The following is an 18919-nucleotide window of genomic DNA, read 5'->3' on the forward strand; positions in this document are numbered from 1 at the left end:
TCGCGCTGGTCTCTGCGTGCCTCGGGGAGCCCTCGCGCTGGTCTCTGCGTGCCTCGGGGAGCCCTCGCGCTGGTCTCTGCGTGCCTCGGGGAGCACTCGCGCTGGTCTCCCCGTGCCCTGGTGAGGAAAAACAGCCCAATTTACAACCGATGCCCAGGCTGCTGGCACACGACGCCTCTTAGTTCCCATTTTGACCAGTTACCAAATAAAGAGACGGGCGCTGGAAGCGGGAGTGCAAGAACAGAGTTTTATTTCTCATGAGGAGAGCCTGTCATTTCGGACACACGTACAATGTCTTCAAGAGGTGCTCTAACAAGTTTCTTTGAGGCTTCGTCTTTTATACACAGGTTTATGATGTACAAACATTCCTTACTGCAATAAAGGCACTTTGAAGTACGAAAAGGCATGTTTGGAATCCCAGCTTCAGGCCTATTCCCATACCAGTCGTTCGGATGTCGTTTCCCCTCCCAAATGTAACATGTGATTGTAATCTTACAGCCGGACATTCCAACAGGACACGAGGGCAAGAGGGGGTGGTCAGATCTAAGGTTGGGCAGGCGATAAGATCGGGATCACGCTTTGCTATGCGGGGCCAGGGGGGTACATCCATGAGGCTTGGTTTTATGACTTGGGACCGGGTCGGGAGGCCAGGTGTAGCCGGGGGGGGTCATCAGAAGAGGGGAAGGGTGTTCCTGGGAAGAATGCAGGGGGTGTCGGTTAGGCAGGGGTGTCATTTTTAGAGCGGGGTCGCGCAGAGGGAGAGGGTTTTATGGCCTATGCATGAGAGACCGGGGGCTGTCGGGGATGCTTGCGAGGCTGGGGAGTGAGGGGGAGAGAGAGATGCTGGCTATCGGGAGTGGGCAGAGAGGCCTTGGTGCCTAAAATGGCTGTCGTACACGTGCGTGCATGGGCCTGTACTGGCGAGATGATACGGGCAATGCTTCGCGGTATTCGTTCTGCTTACAGCGAGGGGTATGGTGAACACAAATGAACGCCGCTTATGTACATATACATTGTCATTTTCCACAGTCGCCGCTTTTTAACATAAGTTAGTTCATTTCCGTGTTTATCATAACTGACGGTGTGTACATATAGCCATGAGTGATCAATGAAATAGCGTTTTGTCAATACTGGCGGATTGCATATAACTATGTGCAGTTGATGCGATAGACTAGGTGCAATACAGATGAATTTACATTTGTCGTGTTATGTACACATTCTGGAACCATGCTCTGACTCTCTCCGGCGGTATCAATGTACAGTTAAAAGTGACCGATGAAACATTTTGTAAGCAATACAAAGTGGTTGAGGGAGGAATTCAGTTCAATACAAGCAATTAGTCCGGGGGGGGGGGGGTAGAAAGTCCAGAAAGGGATGGGGGGGGTCTTCGCCACAGTGTCTTTTTAGCAGCGAGCCATCACTGGTAGGTTCTAATAGTTTGTTTTCTTCCGTTGGCGCTGTTGAGCACCGGCGGTGGAGCTATAGGTCCAGCTCGGATCCATCCTTACACGTCGCAGGGTGCGATCTGTCCTCTGCTGTTAGACCACAGTCCTGTTTCCTAACTAATCTTTTTACGGGTGCCTCATGCTGGGCACCTGCATTTCTTTCTCCTTTCGTGGCAAACCCTATTCTACCTAAATGCTGTTCTTCTTCTCAGAGTCAAAATCCATGTGAAAGAAAGGGGGGATTGTCGGATAATAGAGGGCGGAGTGGGATCAGATCTTTGAGACAGACCAAGGGAGCAAAGGGTAACGAGCAGGCAGGCCCATCAAATCGGGCTCAAAGGGGCGGGGACTTCTGGCACGCGTGGGTCAGCAAACAGAGGGCTTCAAGGCAGCCCTCCATCCTTTCATTTTCCGTGTTTGAGAGTGGTGCCTCGTCCCGCGTCTCGTTGCTCTGCAGCTCCACCTTTGGTCGAGGTCACATGTGCTTCATGATCTGCAGCTAGGCTGTGCGTCACGTCCGGCCCCTCTCCTCCGGTGATTGTGTATCTTTGAATGGGTACAAAACAAGCTTTTAGAGAACTGGCAGGAGAAGACATTTATACATATCAATTCCTCCCCCAATCGTAAGTAGTTGGGGATGCGTTCATCGGTCATGGTCAGAAGTTATCACTATGGAGTATGTATGCGGGCATTTCTACTGAGCTTGTACTAAGTCTATTTGGCGTTCATTCATGACGTATATGGAGAGAAGTCAGACTCTTATCAACTGCGTATTCCATCAAACTCGAAATCGGATCCTTCGGTAGAGACTCGTCTTTCTAACCCAAGCCCTGGCAGTCTTCTATCATCATGAGAGAGGGACAGAGGCTAAACATTCTTTTCTCGGGGAACATCGGTTAATCAGGGTCATCAGTTATACTTCGGGGTATGGAGCTGGGGTCAATCGGGAGAAACGAGGATGTTTTGGACATCCGTACTTGGGTGCAGAGAGGTGGGGCAATCTGGGCATTGGGGATTGTGCTTCTAACGAACTGAGAACAGAAGGCCACTGACATATAGTCCCCCTATGAAAAAGGCCAGATTAGGGGACATCAGTCGTCTTACCTGTCCTTTCCTTCTTAGCCAATTCAAATTCCATCATTTTACAGAAAGGAGAGGTAGTAATATGGCAAATTACAATTGTTTTAGTTTCTGTCAATTTTGCCGAACACCTTGGTGTTAAAAAAAACCAATTAGGCTTGTGCCGGCGGGGCACAACGTTACCACACAAAGGAAGAGGGAACAGGGGGACCCTCAGAGAGAGAGAGAGAGAGTCGTCCGCATTTTAAACGAACTATTCGGTACACGTCCGACATGGAGAGAGAGAGAGAGAGAAACGCGTACAATAATAGGCCATTTAATGCGCACACAACACAGAACAGCAGGGGTCAAGTTATATAGAAACACAGACTGAGGGACGACGTAGATCCATACATTACGTACAAGAATCCAAGACAAAACATAGAACAGTACTTGGCCAAAAAGATTTCTTCCTGCATGCTGCGCATCCTTAGTATCCTACTTAATTCATCTGGCTGCCTTTGCTGGTGGCCTCTGTTGCAAATACTTACACCTTTGTCAATTGTTCGGGAACTAACCTGGTCGGGCTAATACTCACGGTGGGGTCTTCGAATCATTTTTAGCGAATGGGTATCCAGGCTGAGGCAACGGAGGGTGTCAGTCGGGAGAACAATGGGGCAGCTTTGAGTTTCATGTCTGAGGGTGCAAGAAGGAGGTGGTAAATCTTAGACATTTTACAATTTTCCTAGTCTTCCAGGAGGAGGGTACTTGGGCAAACCTCACCCCGGAACATTCCTGAACTTTTCCCTATTTAGTCACCGTACGAATTTACTCATGGGTGCACGTCATTCTTGGTTGCATTATTTGGAGTGTCGGTTGGAGTCATATTTCATCATACTGCAATAACCCGCCAAGTTTCCGCTTCGGGTCACCCTCCCAGTCGCTGGGTTCAGAGAGAGAGAGACAGTCGTTTCTAAGTAAGGGAGTGCTACATCTTTGTTTGTTCGTCGTGTATGGGCACCATGTTCAGACCCCTTTTTCCCATTCCATCGGCCATTCGATCATCACTTAAGTCATACATAAAACATTTTCTCTTATCAATTCAAACGTGTGCAACGCGTATTCAGTCGAGCTATACACATCAGGGCATACACGCATGCATTCACATCACACAAATTCGTCACGTTCTCAGGGGCAGTCCCCATAAACAATATACAATTTTCCCGTGCCGACCCATGGCGTGTTGTTTAGGCCTTCTCCATACTTCGGTCGACGTTCCGATGTGTCCTGCAGAAAGAAGGGAAAAAGAAGGGGGTGGGGGCAGCGTTTTAAAACACATCAGCGCGCATAAACCCGAAAATGCTTTTACTTACCACATACTAGACCTATCTCCGCGGGATGCAATCCCTTTCATCTCGGCGTTTAAGCGGAGAGATAATCTTTGATGCACTGTGTATTGTATAGATCGCCCAAGTGTGGTATAACGATCGTGTGTAGGGAAGGGTCAAAACAAAGGGCAGTCAGTGTAAAGTGGGGGGTGAACTCGTGCTCTCCTTCGAGGAGGAGGGATGGTCTACAGTGGTACAGGGTTGTTTTTGTTCATCAGGCACGGAGACTAGAGGGACTAGGTGGCATTCCTTCGGAGTGGCTTAGGGGCATCTGAAACAACTTCCCTGATACATGTGGCACATAAGGTAAAGGCTAAATACCGGGACCTTTATCGATTGCTTCACGTTGCGCAAAAATAAAAATGTATAATAAAAAAACATATACACAACAAACCTGGACCATTCACATTTGCAATATTTCTGTGTACTCTGCTTTTTAACCTTTAAGTAATCGAGTTGCTTCATTTCACCTGTATTTTACTTATATCGGAAACAGTGGCCATTTATTCGAAACTTACCAATCTAAGCGCTACAACTATGTTTGCGTTTCAAAAACTTTATTTAAAAATGTCGGCGCACAAATACGGGTCTACAACCACGTGGGCCAGCCACGGAGCAGACTGGAACTGTACCTGAGGGGATATTTATTTGAACGGAGTCGGTGACCGTTGATTTCATAAAGGTGCGACAAGTGCAACAAAATCATATCGAAAATTCATTGTGGGTAAGTACCATAAGTGTCGAAAATTCGAACTTTCAATAATACGGTAAACAGTGACGCGTCAGAACTTAATATCAATTCATTGTCCGAATGTTCGATCAGTACCCATCCCCTCCCACCATGCGCTTCAAACATTGCATACATATCTCATGATATCAAGGCTGAGCGACCGGAACACAACAGGGAGTTGCGAGTTTCATTTGTACCGGCGCCATTTTGGGTGAGGTCGGGCAGGTCCAAGTATAGTCAAAATGTCTCCACCAACTCGTGGTTGGACCAGAGCCCCTTTCGGCAGTCCAAAAGTTTCGTTAAAGAGCAACAGAAGGGGTCGTCGATAAGAACCATCAGTCACAAGGGGGGAGGGAGGTAGCAATCTTTCCTACCGGGTCATACTGGCGTTCCACCGGAACTGATCAAATTGGTAGTCGGCAGGATTTTGGTCATTCAAACTGAGGCTGGCGCCAGCGTGAGAGCGCCAACGTCTCGCGGCTACATCTTGGTTGTTCCGCGGGCAATCATGGCAGTCATTCCCCATCGGGGGGCCCGCGGGGGTCGGGGGCCCCTGCGGCTCTCATAGAATCTTCAAAGTTGAGGAGAACGCTTCTGGACGGGGAACTCATTTTGTAGCTGGCAAGCGACCAGGTCATCTTTGCACGCCAGGCCCAATCCTGCAGAGTCGACCGTCATGTTACGAGTTCCGCGGCAATCAGCAGTCGCTGGCTCGCAAGAGCAGACGGGCTCCAGCCTGTCGGGCGTGGTGTTGTACCGCAAGAGTGGACGAACCCTTGTCGGGTGAGTGGAGCGTTGGGGTTGCAGCTGAGGGGCCTCCACCTGGGGAGGTGGGAGAGGCTCGTCCGCGCCGCCTCTCCCTCCCAGTGCACCCCACGCCGTCTCCCGGTGCTGACTTTCGTGATGGCCGGACCAGGCGATGAGAGAGGGGGCGGGGGGTCGGAGGCATAAGCAAGACATCCCCCCCCCCGTGGCCTGCAAGGCGCCAGAAGAGGATGGGAAGACCAGTACATCCCGGGCCATCCACCCCTTCTCCTCTCCGGCCGATGGCGGCCAGCCGGGCCCCTCCCTGCACGTGTCGAGGCCTCGTCTTCCGGATGGGCGTGACCGTGGACCTGTTGCACTTCGGGAGCTTCCGGAATGGGGGTAGGTATCTGCTGACTTGTTGTTTGTCTTATGTTACCGTTATTGGGCGTGGCGGGTGGTGGGACAGATATGTTCGGAGCAGTGAGGGGCGGCGGAGCCTAGCTACCTCGTGGCTGCCGTGATGTCAAGCTTGACTTCTCTCACCACTTTCATGTTTCTTATTGCGGGCTATTTTTAACGTTTCTTATTTCTAGCGAAGTCAAAAAACTCATCAGTGGCCTACTGATTTTGCTCGATTTCTTTTTCCTTCCTTTTCTAGTGTGTTTTTGCGCTAAAGTTTCTGTTAACAGGATACGGAGATTACTTCATATTTTACATATGTCCTTTTTATTAGGGGCGCCTTCCGGTTGAGCCAGATGGTCTACCTCTAATAAATGGTCCGGGTGGAACTAGTTTACCAATCAGTGGGGAGTAGATAGGCATGACAGATTACAACGGGGGACAAAGGTCCGCATTACCTACCCTTTACTACTTGCAAAGACTGGACAGAATATTTCTATTCCACGTTATTTGCAAACAGAGAATACCTCAAAAGAACTATTCCTTGAACAATAAATGTCCAGACAATCAATCAATCAGTGGGGAGAAAAACAGGCATGACGGATTACAACGGGGGACAAAAGTCCGCATTACCTATCCTTCGCTATCTGCAAAGGGAGACAGAATATTCCTATTCTTCTCTGTTTGTAGACAGGGAATATCTCAAAAGAGCGATAATCGATAAAAATCGATAACAAACAATCAGTGGGGAGAAAGATAGGCATGACGGATTACAATGGGGACAAAAGTCTGCATTACCTACCCTTCACTATTTGCAAAGAGAGAGGAACGTTCCTATTCGTCGCTGTTTGCAAACAGAGAATGTCTCAAAGAGAACCAATACTTCAAGTAGCAACCAAGGCTAAATGAACCAATCAATGAACAATACCAGTATTTAAATACCGATTCCAATATAAACAATCAATCCGACGTAAAGACGTCCTACTTAACCTTACCCGGACCGGACCGTGTGGACAGTTCTTCGCCTTCCCTTTCCAGCGCCCGATCGTTCTCTTACTCCATGTTTTTACTGCAGCATTCCTGTGGGATCCCAGTCAGGACAGTGGGTCACTTGAGAGAGGTCCGTTCGGAATCGGTGAAGTTCATTCAATCGGCAGCCGGACGAGGGCCCTCTCCAGGCAGGTATACTCCAATCGTTCAGATGTTCACCCCATCGTCTGGACCTCTCTTACCGGACCTTATGTCGCTGATGGGCCCCGCGTTGGGACGCCAATTGAGGAAAAACAGCCCAATTTACAACCGATGCCCAGGCTGCTGGCACACGACGCCTCTTAGTTCCCATTTTGACCAGTTACCAAATAAAGAGACGGGCGCTGGAGGCGGGAGTGCAAGAACAGAGTTTTATTTCTCATGAGGAGAGCCTGTCATTTCGGACACACGTACAATGTCTTCAAGAGGTGCTCTAACAAGTTTCTTTGAGGCTTCGTCTTTTATACACAGGTTTATGATGTACAAACATTCCTTACTGCAATAAAGGCACTTTGAAGTACGAAAAGGCATGTTTGGAATCCCAGCTTCAGGCCTATTCCCATACCAGTCGTTCGGATGTCGTTTCCCCTCCCAAATGTAACATGTGATTGTAATCTTACAGCCGGACATTCCAACAGGACACGAGGGCAAGAGGGGGTGGTCAGATCTAAGGTTGGGCAGGCGATAAGATCGGGATCACGCTTTGCTATGCGGGGCCAGGGGGGTACATCCATGAGGCTTGGTTTTATGACTTGGGACCGGGTCGGGAGGCCAGGTGTAGCCGGGGGGGGTCATCAGAAGAGGGGAAGGGTGTTCCTGGGAAGAATGCAGGGGGTGTCGGTTAGGCAGGGGTGTCATTTTTAGAGCGGGGTCGCGCAGAGGGAGAGGGTTTTATGGCCTATGCATGAGAGACCGGGGGCTGTCGGGGATGCTTGCGAGGCTGGGGAGTGAGGGGGAGAGAGAGATGCTGGCTATCGGGAGTGGGCAGAGAGGCCTTGGTGCCTAAAATGGCTGTCGTACACGTGCGTGCATGGGCCTGTACTGGCGAGATGATACGGGCAATGCTTCGCGGTATTCGTTCTGCTTACAGCGAGGGGTATGGTGAACACAAATAAACGCCGCTTATGTACATATACATTGTCATTTTCCACACTGGGGAGACCTCGCGCCGGTCTCCCGGTGCCCCGGGGAGCCCACTCGCCGGTCTCCCCATGCCCCGGCGAGCCCTCGTGCTGGTCTCCCCGTGCTTTCGGAGAGCCCTTGCGCTGGTCTCCGCGTGCCCCAGGAAGCCCTCACACTCCTGCTTTTGTTTCTGTCCTCAGGCAGTCACTGGATGAACAGAAGACACAAGAGACTGACCTGACCGAAGAAGTGGAGCAGGCCAAGCGGCGCATAGATGAGATCAACAAGGAGCTGAACCAGGTGATGGAGCAGCTCGGCGACGCCCGAATCGACCGTCAGGAGAGCAGCCGGCAGCAGCGCAAGGCAGAGATCATGGAGAGCATCAAGAGGCTGTATCCTGGCTCTGTGGTGAGCAGTGCTTTGGCCCTAAGGGACGGGGATGGGGCATAGTGTGCACAGAGGACTGAACGCATCAGCAGATCGCACCACGTCTGTATGGTGAGCAGCACTCTCACCCTAGGAGAGGGGGAGGAGGGCATAGTGGGCACCGAGGGCCGAACGCATCAGCAGATCGCCCCACGGCTGTATGGCAAGCAGTGCACTCACCCTAGGAGAGGGGGAGGAGGGCATAGTGGGCACAGAGGGCTGAAAGCATCAACAGATTATACCACAGCTCTGAGGTAAGCAGCACTCTCACCCTAGGAGAGGGGGTGAGGGCATAGTGTGCACAGAAGGCTGAAAGCATCAGCAGACAGTACCGCAGCTCTGAGGTGAGCATCGCTCTCACCCTAGGATGGGGGGACGGTATGTTGTGCACAGAGGGCTGAAAGCAGCAGCAGATTGTACCACAGCACTGAGGTGAGCAGCAATGTCGACTTTATACATTGGATCTATTCATTGATCTCGAGTTGCTCGCCTGCATGTTTCCTGCTATTGGGGTTATTCGCTCTGAGGTGGTATTCTCTGACATCCTCTGACTATTTCTTGCTTTGTAGGTGAGTCCCTGTTTATTAATTGATCGCCATTAAATACCAGTCGCCTTTAGTTGCTTGTTTGAGTGGGTTCTGTTTCCATCGCTTTTTGTTACGTTGATTCTTTGTCCATGGCCAGCGTTCAACCTGTTCAGTGCTGTTGACTTGGTTTTGTGTCTGTTCATTGCTTGTGTTGGAGTGTATTTCCTTTGTTCCTTTTTGTGTAGTTCATTTCCACTTGGTGTCCTATATGCTGTTTGTTGTTGAGTGTATTTACTTTGTCTGGTCATTGCTGTTGCGGAGTTTATTTACTGTTCCTTATCTCTCCTTTTGTTCCTGGTGGTTCTCTGTTCACTGGTGCTTGTCGTTGCTATTTATCTTATTCTTTTTTCATTGCTTGCGTTTCACCAACCCTTTTCAGTGCTGCTGTTGTCCCCGCAAATCCTGTTGAGTGTATTCTCTTTGTTGCTGTTTGTGGCATTCATTCCCTGTCAGTGTTCAGTATGACTATTGAGCCTGTCAGTTGCTGTTAAGAAGAGTAAATGTGCCATGCCTGTTCATTACTTTTATGCTTTTCACCCTTGGTTCTACTGTATATCATCTCCTTTCAGTTGAAAGCTCTTCAGCCAGTAGACATTTGTGTATTTCCCACTCCGGATTCACCATATGCTTCTCCCACAGTACGGCCGCCTGATCGACCTGTGCCAGCCCACTCAAAAGAAGTATCAGATCGCAGTCACCAAGGTGCTGGGCAAGAACATGGACGCCATCATTGTGGACTCGGAGAAAACTGGGAGGGACTGTATCCAGTACATCAAAGAACAGCGGGGCGAGCCCGAGACCTTCCTCCCACTCGACTACTTGGAGGTAAAGGCACTCGCACACCGATCCAGGGAATGAGTAACTAGACTGGCAGTGTGATGCGCTTGCTTGTGTGAAGGGCACAGGTGCACAGCTGGCAGGGAACATTGAACTATGAGCACACAAGCTGGCAGCTCTTAACCTTTTGATAGACGTCCTGTTTTTTAATGGAAAGTTAGAGCCCCGTAGAAAGACTTTGTAGGAGGCCAGGAGGATCTTCCAATCACTGGAGTGGGTTCATGAAGACCCCACGGTGACTAAAAGCTAAACAAGTGATGGGGGACCCGGGTGATACATCTGAAAGTACATTGAAACACAAAGGTTACTGTAATGCCAACAACGGAAGACTTGCAACCCCGAGTCTTGTGGTACACCACTCTTCAAGCCTCGATAAATCTAGTCGCACACTCGCAATGGCGAGTCAGATGTTATCAGGAAGCGCTATGTTTTAGGGCCTACTGTCCCGGTCTGGCGAGAGAGCTCAAGCTGGGAAAAACAGATGTTGTGCGCACTCGGAAAGTGAATGCGCAAAGAAGAGGACTTAAATCTTGATTTTATCTCGCACATTTGATGCGTGTATAAAGACAGGTCAAATGTCCGCTTATGTCTCCTTACAGATTGCGGCTTATTTTATCCCAGAGAATGGTGTTTCCTTTCTTTCTCTGACTGCAAAGTTAGAGGATTTAGTAAAGTGAACTGGCTGACCATCATGCTGGGCGCACACCATTTAAGTAGCTAGTACATGAACTGTACAAATAATTTGAAATACATTTAAATGCTTAGAGAAGCACTTTGTTTCCATCTCACTCCAAAATTTAAAAAAATGATTTTAATAGGACCAAAACAAATCAGAATATTTTACTTGATGTGCAAATGATAAATATTAGCCGTACGCTACATAGTTTTATCAGTGAAGCTGCATGTCGAGGGCAAATTTTGTGGCCATTCCAGTGGAATATGTCTGTATATGACCGTGCGCTGCCACATCGTGCTTTAGTAATATATTTATTAAAATTGAGTTTTTAAATATGAACCAAGAAACATTTCTGCACCTGATGACAATGCTATCTGTGAACTAAGAGGCAAGTCCGGGGTCATATGTACCCTAATATGTAGGATAGATTTTTATTATGCCACACACACTCACTCACTGCCTTCCTCTCCTTCCTGCCTTCCTTCCCGCCCGCCTGCCTTCCCGCCTGCCTGCCTTCCCGCCCGCCTGCCTTCCCGCCCGCCTGCCTTCCCGCCCGCCTGCCTTCCCGCCCGCCTTCCTTCCCGCCTGCCTTCCTTCCCGCCCGCCTTCCTTCCCGCCCGCCTTCCTTCCCGCCCGCCTTCCTTCCCGCCCGCCTTCCTTCCCGCCTGCCTTCCTTCCCGCCTGCCTTCCTTCCCGCCTGCCTTCCTTCCCGCCTGCCTTCCTTCCTTCCCGCCTGCCTTCCTTCCGTCCCGCCTTCCTTCCGTCCCGCCTTCCTTCCGTCCCGCCTGCCTTCCTTCCCGCCTGCCTTCCTTCCCGCCCGCCTGTCTTCCTTCCCGCCCGCCTGTCTTCCTTCCCGCCCGCCTGTCTTCCTTCCCGCCCGCCTGTCTTCCTTCCCGCCCGCCTGTCTTCATTCCCGCCCGCCTGTCTTCATTCCCGCCCGCCTGTCTTCCTTCCCGCCCGCCTGTCTTCCTTCCCGCCCGCCTGTCTTCCTTCCTGCCTGCCTTCCCGCCTGCCTGCCTTCCCGCCTGCCTTCCTTTCTGCCTGCCTTCCCTCCCTTCCACCTAGGTAGTTATAGTTAGGACCATGTTTCCGCAGGAAAAGGGTTTTTTGACTTGCCCATTTCTTTGGCGCCGTTTGAATGTGCACAAAATTTTAAGTCTTGTTGTTCTTGGAGAGTTTCGGGGGATCTGTCAAGCCGGGGCTGAGAAAAAGGGCGGATGAAGAGGCCAGGTGCATTTTTCCTAGGACGCATAGTCGAAGCTGCAGCCAGAACTCCTTTACGGACTTGCACCAAATTTGGCAGAAAGATAGAATTGGTCACCCAGATCATGCATTTAGTTATTTGGTGTAAATCTGTTCAGAAGCTCTTGAGAAATGTAGGAAGAAAAGGTTAGTGATCTCGCTGGACGCAACGACCGCGTAAAAAATATGAGATTGTGCAGGGAAATGCAGAGCTATGATTGCCTGCCAGCATTTCAACCAGGTCTTGTTGCCAGCCATCTTGGGACTTGGGTCGAGCATAGGCACAAGAAAAAATTTTATGAACAGGGGCCATGTTAGGAATACCCTAACCCTCTAGGTTTGGTGGGGGCGTCAGATGGGGACCATGCGGGGAGTTAAAAGCATTTTTTCACAGTTTTGCTGTGGATCCGCAGCAAAATTGAAGAAAGAAAATGAAGCACGGGCTCCCACGCTTCTTTTTAGTGAAGCCCCCGCGTGGGCTAAATCTTGGGGCAGTTTAAAAATAAAGGTGGGGGTGTTGGGGCCCCTCTTCTAGGCTTTATAAAAGCCCTGGGGTCCACCACCTCTCCATGGCACATTACAATATGTAAACGGGTGAGCCCACTGGGCCTACCCACAGTCCCGGGGACTGCCACCTCCCCGGGGCTAATGTAAATAAATGTGGGGGCCGTATGCCCCCCGAAGCTGGGACCTCCACCCCCTTCCATCCAATGGAAGCACCACCATGGAGCCACTTATGGCCCTGGTGACAGTCACCCCCAAGGCTGGCTCATGCGACCTCTTGAGGCGCCCTCCCTCAGGAGGTAGGGTTTGCTTTTGCTTGTTGAGAGCTGACCGCTCCCACCAGGCGAAAGCAAACAAAACTCTGCTTTCTGCAAGCTGGAGCGGTTAAACAGCTCTTGCTTGCAGAAAGTGGAGTTTTCATCCGTTTCTCTGCACGTAAATGCACGAAAAACATTGTTCTGACTTACAGGGCGCTGCCTTTCAGCATTTTTCTGTCTGTCACAGCAATGCTGACTCCCGCAGGTGGCGGGGAGCTGGCTGGGACAATGGGGGCCTTGATGCTTCCCCTGACAGTCCAGGGGAAAAGAGAAAGAGGATAAATAAATGTCAGAAATGAGCAGAAAGAGGGAGAATAAAGGTCAGCAACAAGCAGAAAGGGGCTAAATAAAGATGAGAAGTCTTGTTGCGGGGAGCTCCCCGCACACACGAAATGGCGTGACCAGTATCACGACAGGGAAAAAATACCGCTCCTTTGCAGAGTGTAGAGTTTTGGTAACTGCTTTCTTCGCGGAAAGTTATTTCCTCATTCAGGCAGGGGGGGTTTTCGTGTCTCAGCCCCCCTTTCACCCCCAGGCCAATTTTAGCCCCGGGGATCCCAACTCCCTTAACCCAGTCTCCTGTTTTTTAACACCATGCGTGCGGTGCAGATTTCCGCGGTGCGCTGAAGTTTGCAAAAACCCGCGGTTCATGACGAGCGCAGCTCGTCATGAGCGTACGAGAGGTGTACCTCATGACGAGCTGAGCTCGTCATGAGCGTCGAAGGGGGTTAATTAAAAAAAAAATCTGGCCTGTATGTGTGCGCCCTGGTCCACTTGTCACTGATGGGGACCGTGGGGGGAGCCTAAACACCCCCGCAGTCCCTAGTGCTCTCCGCATCCTGCGGGAGTCTGCATTGCTTTTGGACAGAAGGAGCTGCTGAACATGCAGCTCCCTCTGTCCAAAAGCAATTCTGCTCTGCTTTCAGCAAGCAAGAAAATATGTATTGCTTTCGCTTGCTGAAAGCAAACCATTGGTTGCTATGGCTTGGCGGGAAGTAATGCGCCCGCTAAGCCATAGCAAACTGCCATGTCCAGGAGTGGGCACCCAGTGAGATTGCAGGAGCCGGCCCTGGGGGGTGGTGGTCCCTGGGTGCGGTCCGATTTATATTTTGTATACGGCCCCAGGTGAGCCCCAAGGAGGTGATGGTCCCTTGGGCATAATAAGCCCCAGAAGGGGGTGGGGGCGCGCAATGAGCCCCCACTCCCCATCCTTTATTTTGGACATGCCTCTGGGACCTGGCCTGCCTGGGAGTCTGTAATTAATGAAGTGTGGGAGACGCATTGTTTTTTGTTAACATTTTCAGCAGGATTTGTGGATCCTGCACGACTCCGGCTGAGTGGGATCTCCTTGTGGCCTAGGGGGTCAGGGCGTTTCTACCCTGCCCCCTTTTCTTTTTCCTTTTTTTCTTTTTTTGTTTTGTTTGCTTTTTACGTTTTTTCCTGCGACTCAGCTCAAGTGAGTCGCAAGATGGCTGCCACCATATCCTGGTTTGAAGTGTTGGCAGCCAATCAGATCTCCGCACGAGATCTTGGGTGGGGTTGCGGATCCTCTGTGTCTCCAGTTGTATATCTGAAAAAGCTTTAAATAACCCAGGATATCGATCTGATTAAAAAGCAATTTATGGGTAGGGCAAGAGCATGCCGTGAGGAAAAGGAACTGGCGAAACCAGCAGTGAGGAGGCACTATCGCCTTGTAAATTCATTTGCATTAGCTCCTTATCTTGGTTTAGTTACGATCCCATTTCATAGGTTTCTTCTGACTAAGTTTAGGTTTAATTTTTATTTGGGCAATTTTAAAACGTGGGAAAAACCTGAACTAGCCCCTCCCTGTTGTTGTGATCACTTTTCTACCCAAGATACCATGCACTTTGTTATGTTTTGTGGGTTTTATTTAGAGCCAAGGAAAAAACATCTGTTACCTGTTTTAAAGGAGGCTGGCTTCACACAAGTGAGACCAGCCTTGCTCTACCTACAATCGCTGAACAATACACGCATCACATTCTGTATGGCTAATTTTTGGTGGCAGCAGTTAGATCTAAAAAAAATATATATCAGAATAATGGGCCCCCCTAAAACTGCGCTAATTACTGTATTTGATCCTGGCGTAACACCATATGAACTAAAATTGGCCTTTTTAACTAATCCTGCATATGCTCTGATTTGTATGATATGTGCAGCAAAACTTTTATGATGTCCTATGCTGTAAATAGATTGTATATATATTTTAAAGTGTATGAAATGTTTTTCTCTTTGTATGATTTTTAATTAAATCGAATAAAGATATTTTGACTGATTGACTAACTCAAACTACTGAACGGATTTTCACCCTTTCACAAAAATTTCGCTTTTTGGACCAACATCTACCATTCTGGCAAATTGTAATTCTGTTCAGCAGAAAGTTCCTATGGAAATTAATATGGGGAAAATGCATTTTTAGACACCCCCCTTTTTTTTTCTTAGCCCCTGTTTGGCAGATCACCCCAAAATTTTCAAGAGCGTAGCTTTAGTGAGCGTCAAACTAGTTTTGAAAAATTTGCGAGGATTCGTCAAACGACGCCAAAGCTGTTGGTAAATGAAAGAACGCTCTTCCTATCGAAACTACATTGTAACTATACCTACTGGCGATGGTATATTTGTGTGTGTGTATACGTGTGTGTGTGTGTGTGTGTGTATGTATATGTATATATGTATGTATGTATATATATATATATATATATATATATATATATATATATATATATATATATATATATATATATATATTCAATGAAAAAACCATAGGTTTGAGACCATATATAGTTAGGTGAATATTTTAATCATACAAAACCAATGAAATTCCCATATATAGTTAGTTGCACTAACTATATATTTCGCGCACCCGCAATCCACTGCTGATGATGTCACATATTACATCATTCATCATCGCAAAATGGTCAGTGACATCACTGATGACATCTCGAATGACATCACTGATGACATCACTGATCACATCTCATTTGACATTACTGATCACATCACTGATGACATCATTCATGTGATAATACGATGAACCTCTTCAGACTCTAATATAACCTTAGATACACTCAGTGTAAACAGACACTCACAGACTGTCACTCATCCATGGAGTTACTCACACACCTAGTCAGTCATGCAAAGAATCAATCACACCTCCATTTCCTCAACTATATAGTTATACACACCTTACTTATTCAAACATATACTAACACATATTTACTCTCTTATACAATCCCTGATACAAGTTCACAATGATCCATACAGCCACTCACACATTCACTGGCTCTTATGCACAGTTATTTATATATGTCAACTCTCACATGTACTGTGTTTTACATATGTACTTACTATGACATGTAGCATTGAGATATCCATTCACTCATCAATACACTCATGCACACAGTCAACCGCCCATGTAGCTGTTTCCACATGCACTCTTGAACTCATACATCTAGTGAATCAACTGCTCACACATCTATGCACAGAGTCATACACCTCCCAGCCACCCACACACACACTCAGTCTCCCATACAAATACTTGGGCAACCAATCAATAACCCATATAGCCTCTCTTATAGCTAATGATCAACACATGCAGCAGTTTACACCACAACAGACATACTGATGCACACATTCAGACAGTTTAGTCACTAACCCATGCATTTAGTACGACACATTTATTCACTCACTCATACAGTCAGTCACGCACCTACTAAATCCTTCATCCAGACACTTATCCACTCATTCTTCAATATGTAAAACATATTTAAACTTTACAGAAACAGTCACTGGATGATGTCATCAGTGATGTCATTTGAGATGGCATCAGTGATGTCATCAGTGATGTCATTTGAGATGTCATCAGTGATGTCATCAGTGATGTCACAGACCATGTCATGAATGATGTAATATGTGACATCATCAGCAGTGGATTGCGGGTGCGCAAAATATATAGTTAGTGCAACTAACTATATATGGGAATTTCATTGGTTTTGTATGGTTAAAATATTCACCTAACTATATATGGTCTCAAACCTATGGTTTTTTTCATTGAATTTTCAAGGTTTTGTAAATGCAAATACCTAACTATATATGGTCTCAAACCTATGGTTTTTTCTGTGAATATATATATATATAATTTCTATGGCAAAATGAAACCCCTCATTTTGTTCCTTTTCAAATTAAATGTATTAAGTGTTACCACTTTATTCCAATCAAGATGACTTCAGGTGTGCCATACTTTTGTCATAAGTAAGTCTGTTAGCGTTCTAGTTGTTCTAGTATATATATATATATATAGTTATCTACAGTAAGTTTCGTCTCTGGTAGGTGCATTCAGGTGCAGTTCTGCTGACTCCGAGCATGTGGGTACCTGGTTATCCAGGTTGAAGGTACAGTTCTCATTTGTCTGCTCTTTCTTTGCAGGTGAAGCCCACTGATGAGAAACTGCGAGAGCTGAAGGGGGCCAAGCTCATCATTGACGTCATTCGATATGAGCCGCCCCACATTAAGAAGGCTCTTCAGTACGCCTGCGGCAATGCCCTGGTCTGTGACAATGTGGAGGACGCCCGTCGCATTGCATTTGGAGGATACCAGAGGCACAAGGTGAGGGGTGGGACCTGGCGTCAAGCAACCGCTTTCAGTGATTGTGACAGCAAAAGACTAAGCGTGACGTGAGGACAGCTCTCGTAATGTACATGGTGCAGGCTTCTGACGCTGAGATCAGTCACTTCTGTGGTGCGATTTGAGACTGTTCTTTGTCCTGAGCTGCGTGGTGTGGAGTAAAGCGCGTTGCCTGTGAATGTTACCACCTGGGTGTGAAATATGAACAGTTTGACGTTTTGGGTTTTTAGGCTCCTGTGAGTTAGATTAGGAAAGTGCTTTGGGATCCTTAAGTAGTTGGAAATTATGAGGAAGGGTGTTTGTTTGGGAACGGGATTCGGTGGATGAATTTAATTCGATCTTTGCAAACGAATGAAATGCAGTGAATCGGAGTTGAATTTGACCTGAATTTGTTGGAAGGAGCTGAAGTTATTGTTGTTTTGATTTTGTACGGCGCACAGCTACCCTGGGGTTTCCCGGCGCCGCCTGAAAAGAGCCAAGAGCAATCAGGAAGAAATCTACATGTTCAATAGCCCAGTTTTTAAACCCCTCTGAAAATTCTCATAAAGTTCATTCCGGAGACCTATAGGAAGGGAGTTCCATAAAGAGGAACCCAGGCACGAGAGAGCGACCACCCATACGCACTAATCTCGTCCTAGAAACAGGCTAGAGCGGAGCACTCGAGATGGAACATAAGGGTGAACTAGAGTCTTCAGTTACCTGTTTTATCTTAAACTTAAGACTCCATGCTTTAAATGTAATCCGGTTCTCAATCCTGAGCCAGTGGAGGTCTCGAAGTGACCCAGTGATGGAAGCAGTTTCAGGAATCATACAAAGCATCCTCGTTGCAGTATTCTGTGCGAACGGAAGTTTGCGTAACGCGTCCTTAGTGGCCCCCAAGTACAGGATGTTACTGTGGTCCAGTCTAGAAAGACTCGACCACGGTACGTTGGGTCGAAGGGGGCAACATCCATAAGATATTCTTAAGCCATCTAAGGATTGTGAAGCAAGTCGAGGCTTCTCTCACTGCTTGCTGCTTCATGGATAGTTGGTCGTCAATTAAGACACCCGAATTTTGGACCTGATGTTTCGGCTGAGGTAGAGGACCCATATCAGTGGTCCAATGCTGGGGGCCCCACAGATCTTTATTTTTGCCCATAATCAGCACTTCCGTTTTTATGGCCGTTGAGTTTTAACAGGTTGGTATGCATCCAGCTTGCTATGTTCCTCAAACCGGCCTGAAGTAGGGAGGGTTTAGGCGCCCTTAGCGCAGTGAAAGCCACGTTGTTTTTTGAGAGCTGCGAGGCCGCTATTTTTTCACTCCTCGGGAGCGGTACTATTATCAGCCGTCATTTTGGTTTGCTTGCAAGCACTGATGGTAGGCATGGCATCGCTTATTTAAGGCATACTGGTGCATGGATGTGCCAATAGCACACCAAAGGCATGCCCGTCTGCACCCGTGGGTGCACCCACCAAACACAGCGGCAGTCACGCTGACGGTTTTGGGGCCACACTGGTGATCGAAACAACCATAAGAGACGTGGCAGGAAAGCCGGACTGCAGGCTTCCCAGGGAGTTTCTTCTTGCTTGCTGTGACATGAGGTGTAACCTCGTGCCTGAAGCATTTAAGAGGGAAGAGATTTTTACTGAAAGATGTTTCATTTGTAAATGGGAGCGTACTTTAGGGAAAAGATAGGGAGGAATGGGGAGCATCTCCTGTGAGCACCAGTATCAGGTGGAGGAGAATGGAGTGTCACGAAAATCTCTTTATTTAAGGAGTACACAAGGCGGACT

At 48.1% G+C, this 18919-nt stretch overlaps 1 protein-coding gene across 1 annotated transcript in view; it reads left to right on the forward strand.

Moving 5' to 3' along the window:
• Nucleotides 1-18919, forward strand: part of SMC1A (structural maintenance of chromosomes 1A) — a 202992-nt gene that overhangs the window by 81857 nt on the left and 102216 nt on the right. The window contains exons 9-11 of the mRNA XM_078664500.1: nucleotides 8120-8327; nucleotides 9572-9757; nucleotides 16949-17128. Of these exons, the coding sequence (XP_078520626.1) occupies nucleotides 8120-8327; nucleotides 9572-9757; nucleotides 16949-17128 (574 nt within the window). The remainder of the gene's footprint in view (nucleotides 1-8119; nucleotides 8328-9571; nucleotides 9758-16948; nucleotides 17129-18919) is intronic.

This window comes from Lissotriton helveticus, chromosome 10 (assembly GCF_964261635.1).
Source record: "Lissotriton helveticus chromosome 10, aLisHel1.1, whole genome shotgun sequence".
Taxonomy (NCBI): Eukaryota; Metazoa; Chordata; class Amphibia; order Caudata; family Salamandridae; genus Lissotriton; species Lissotriton helveticus.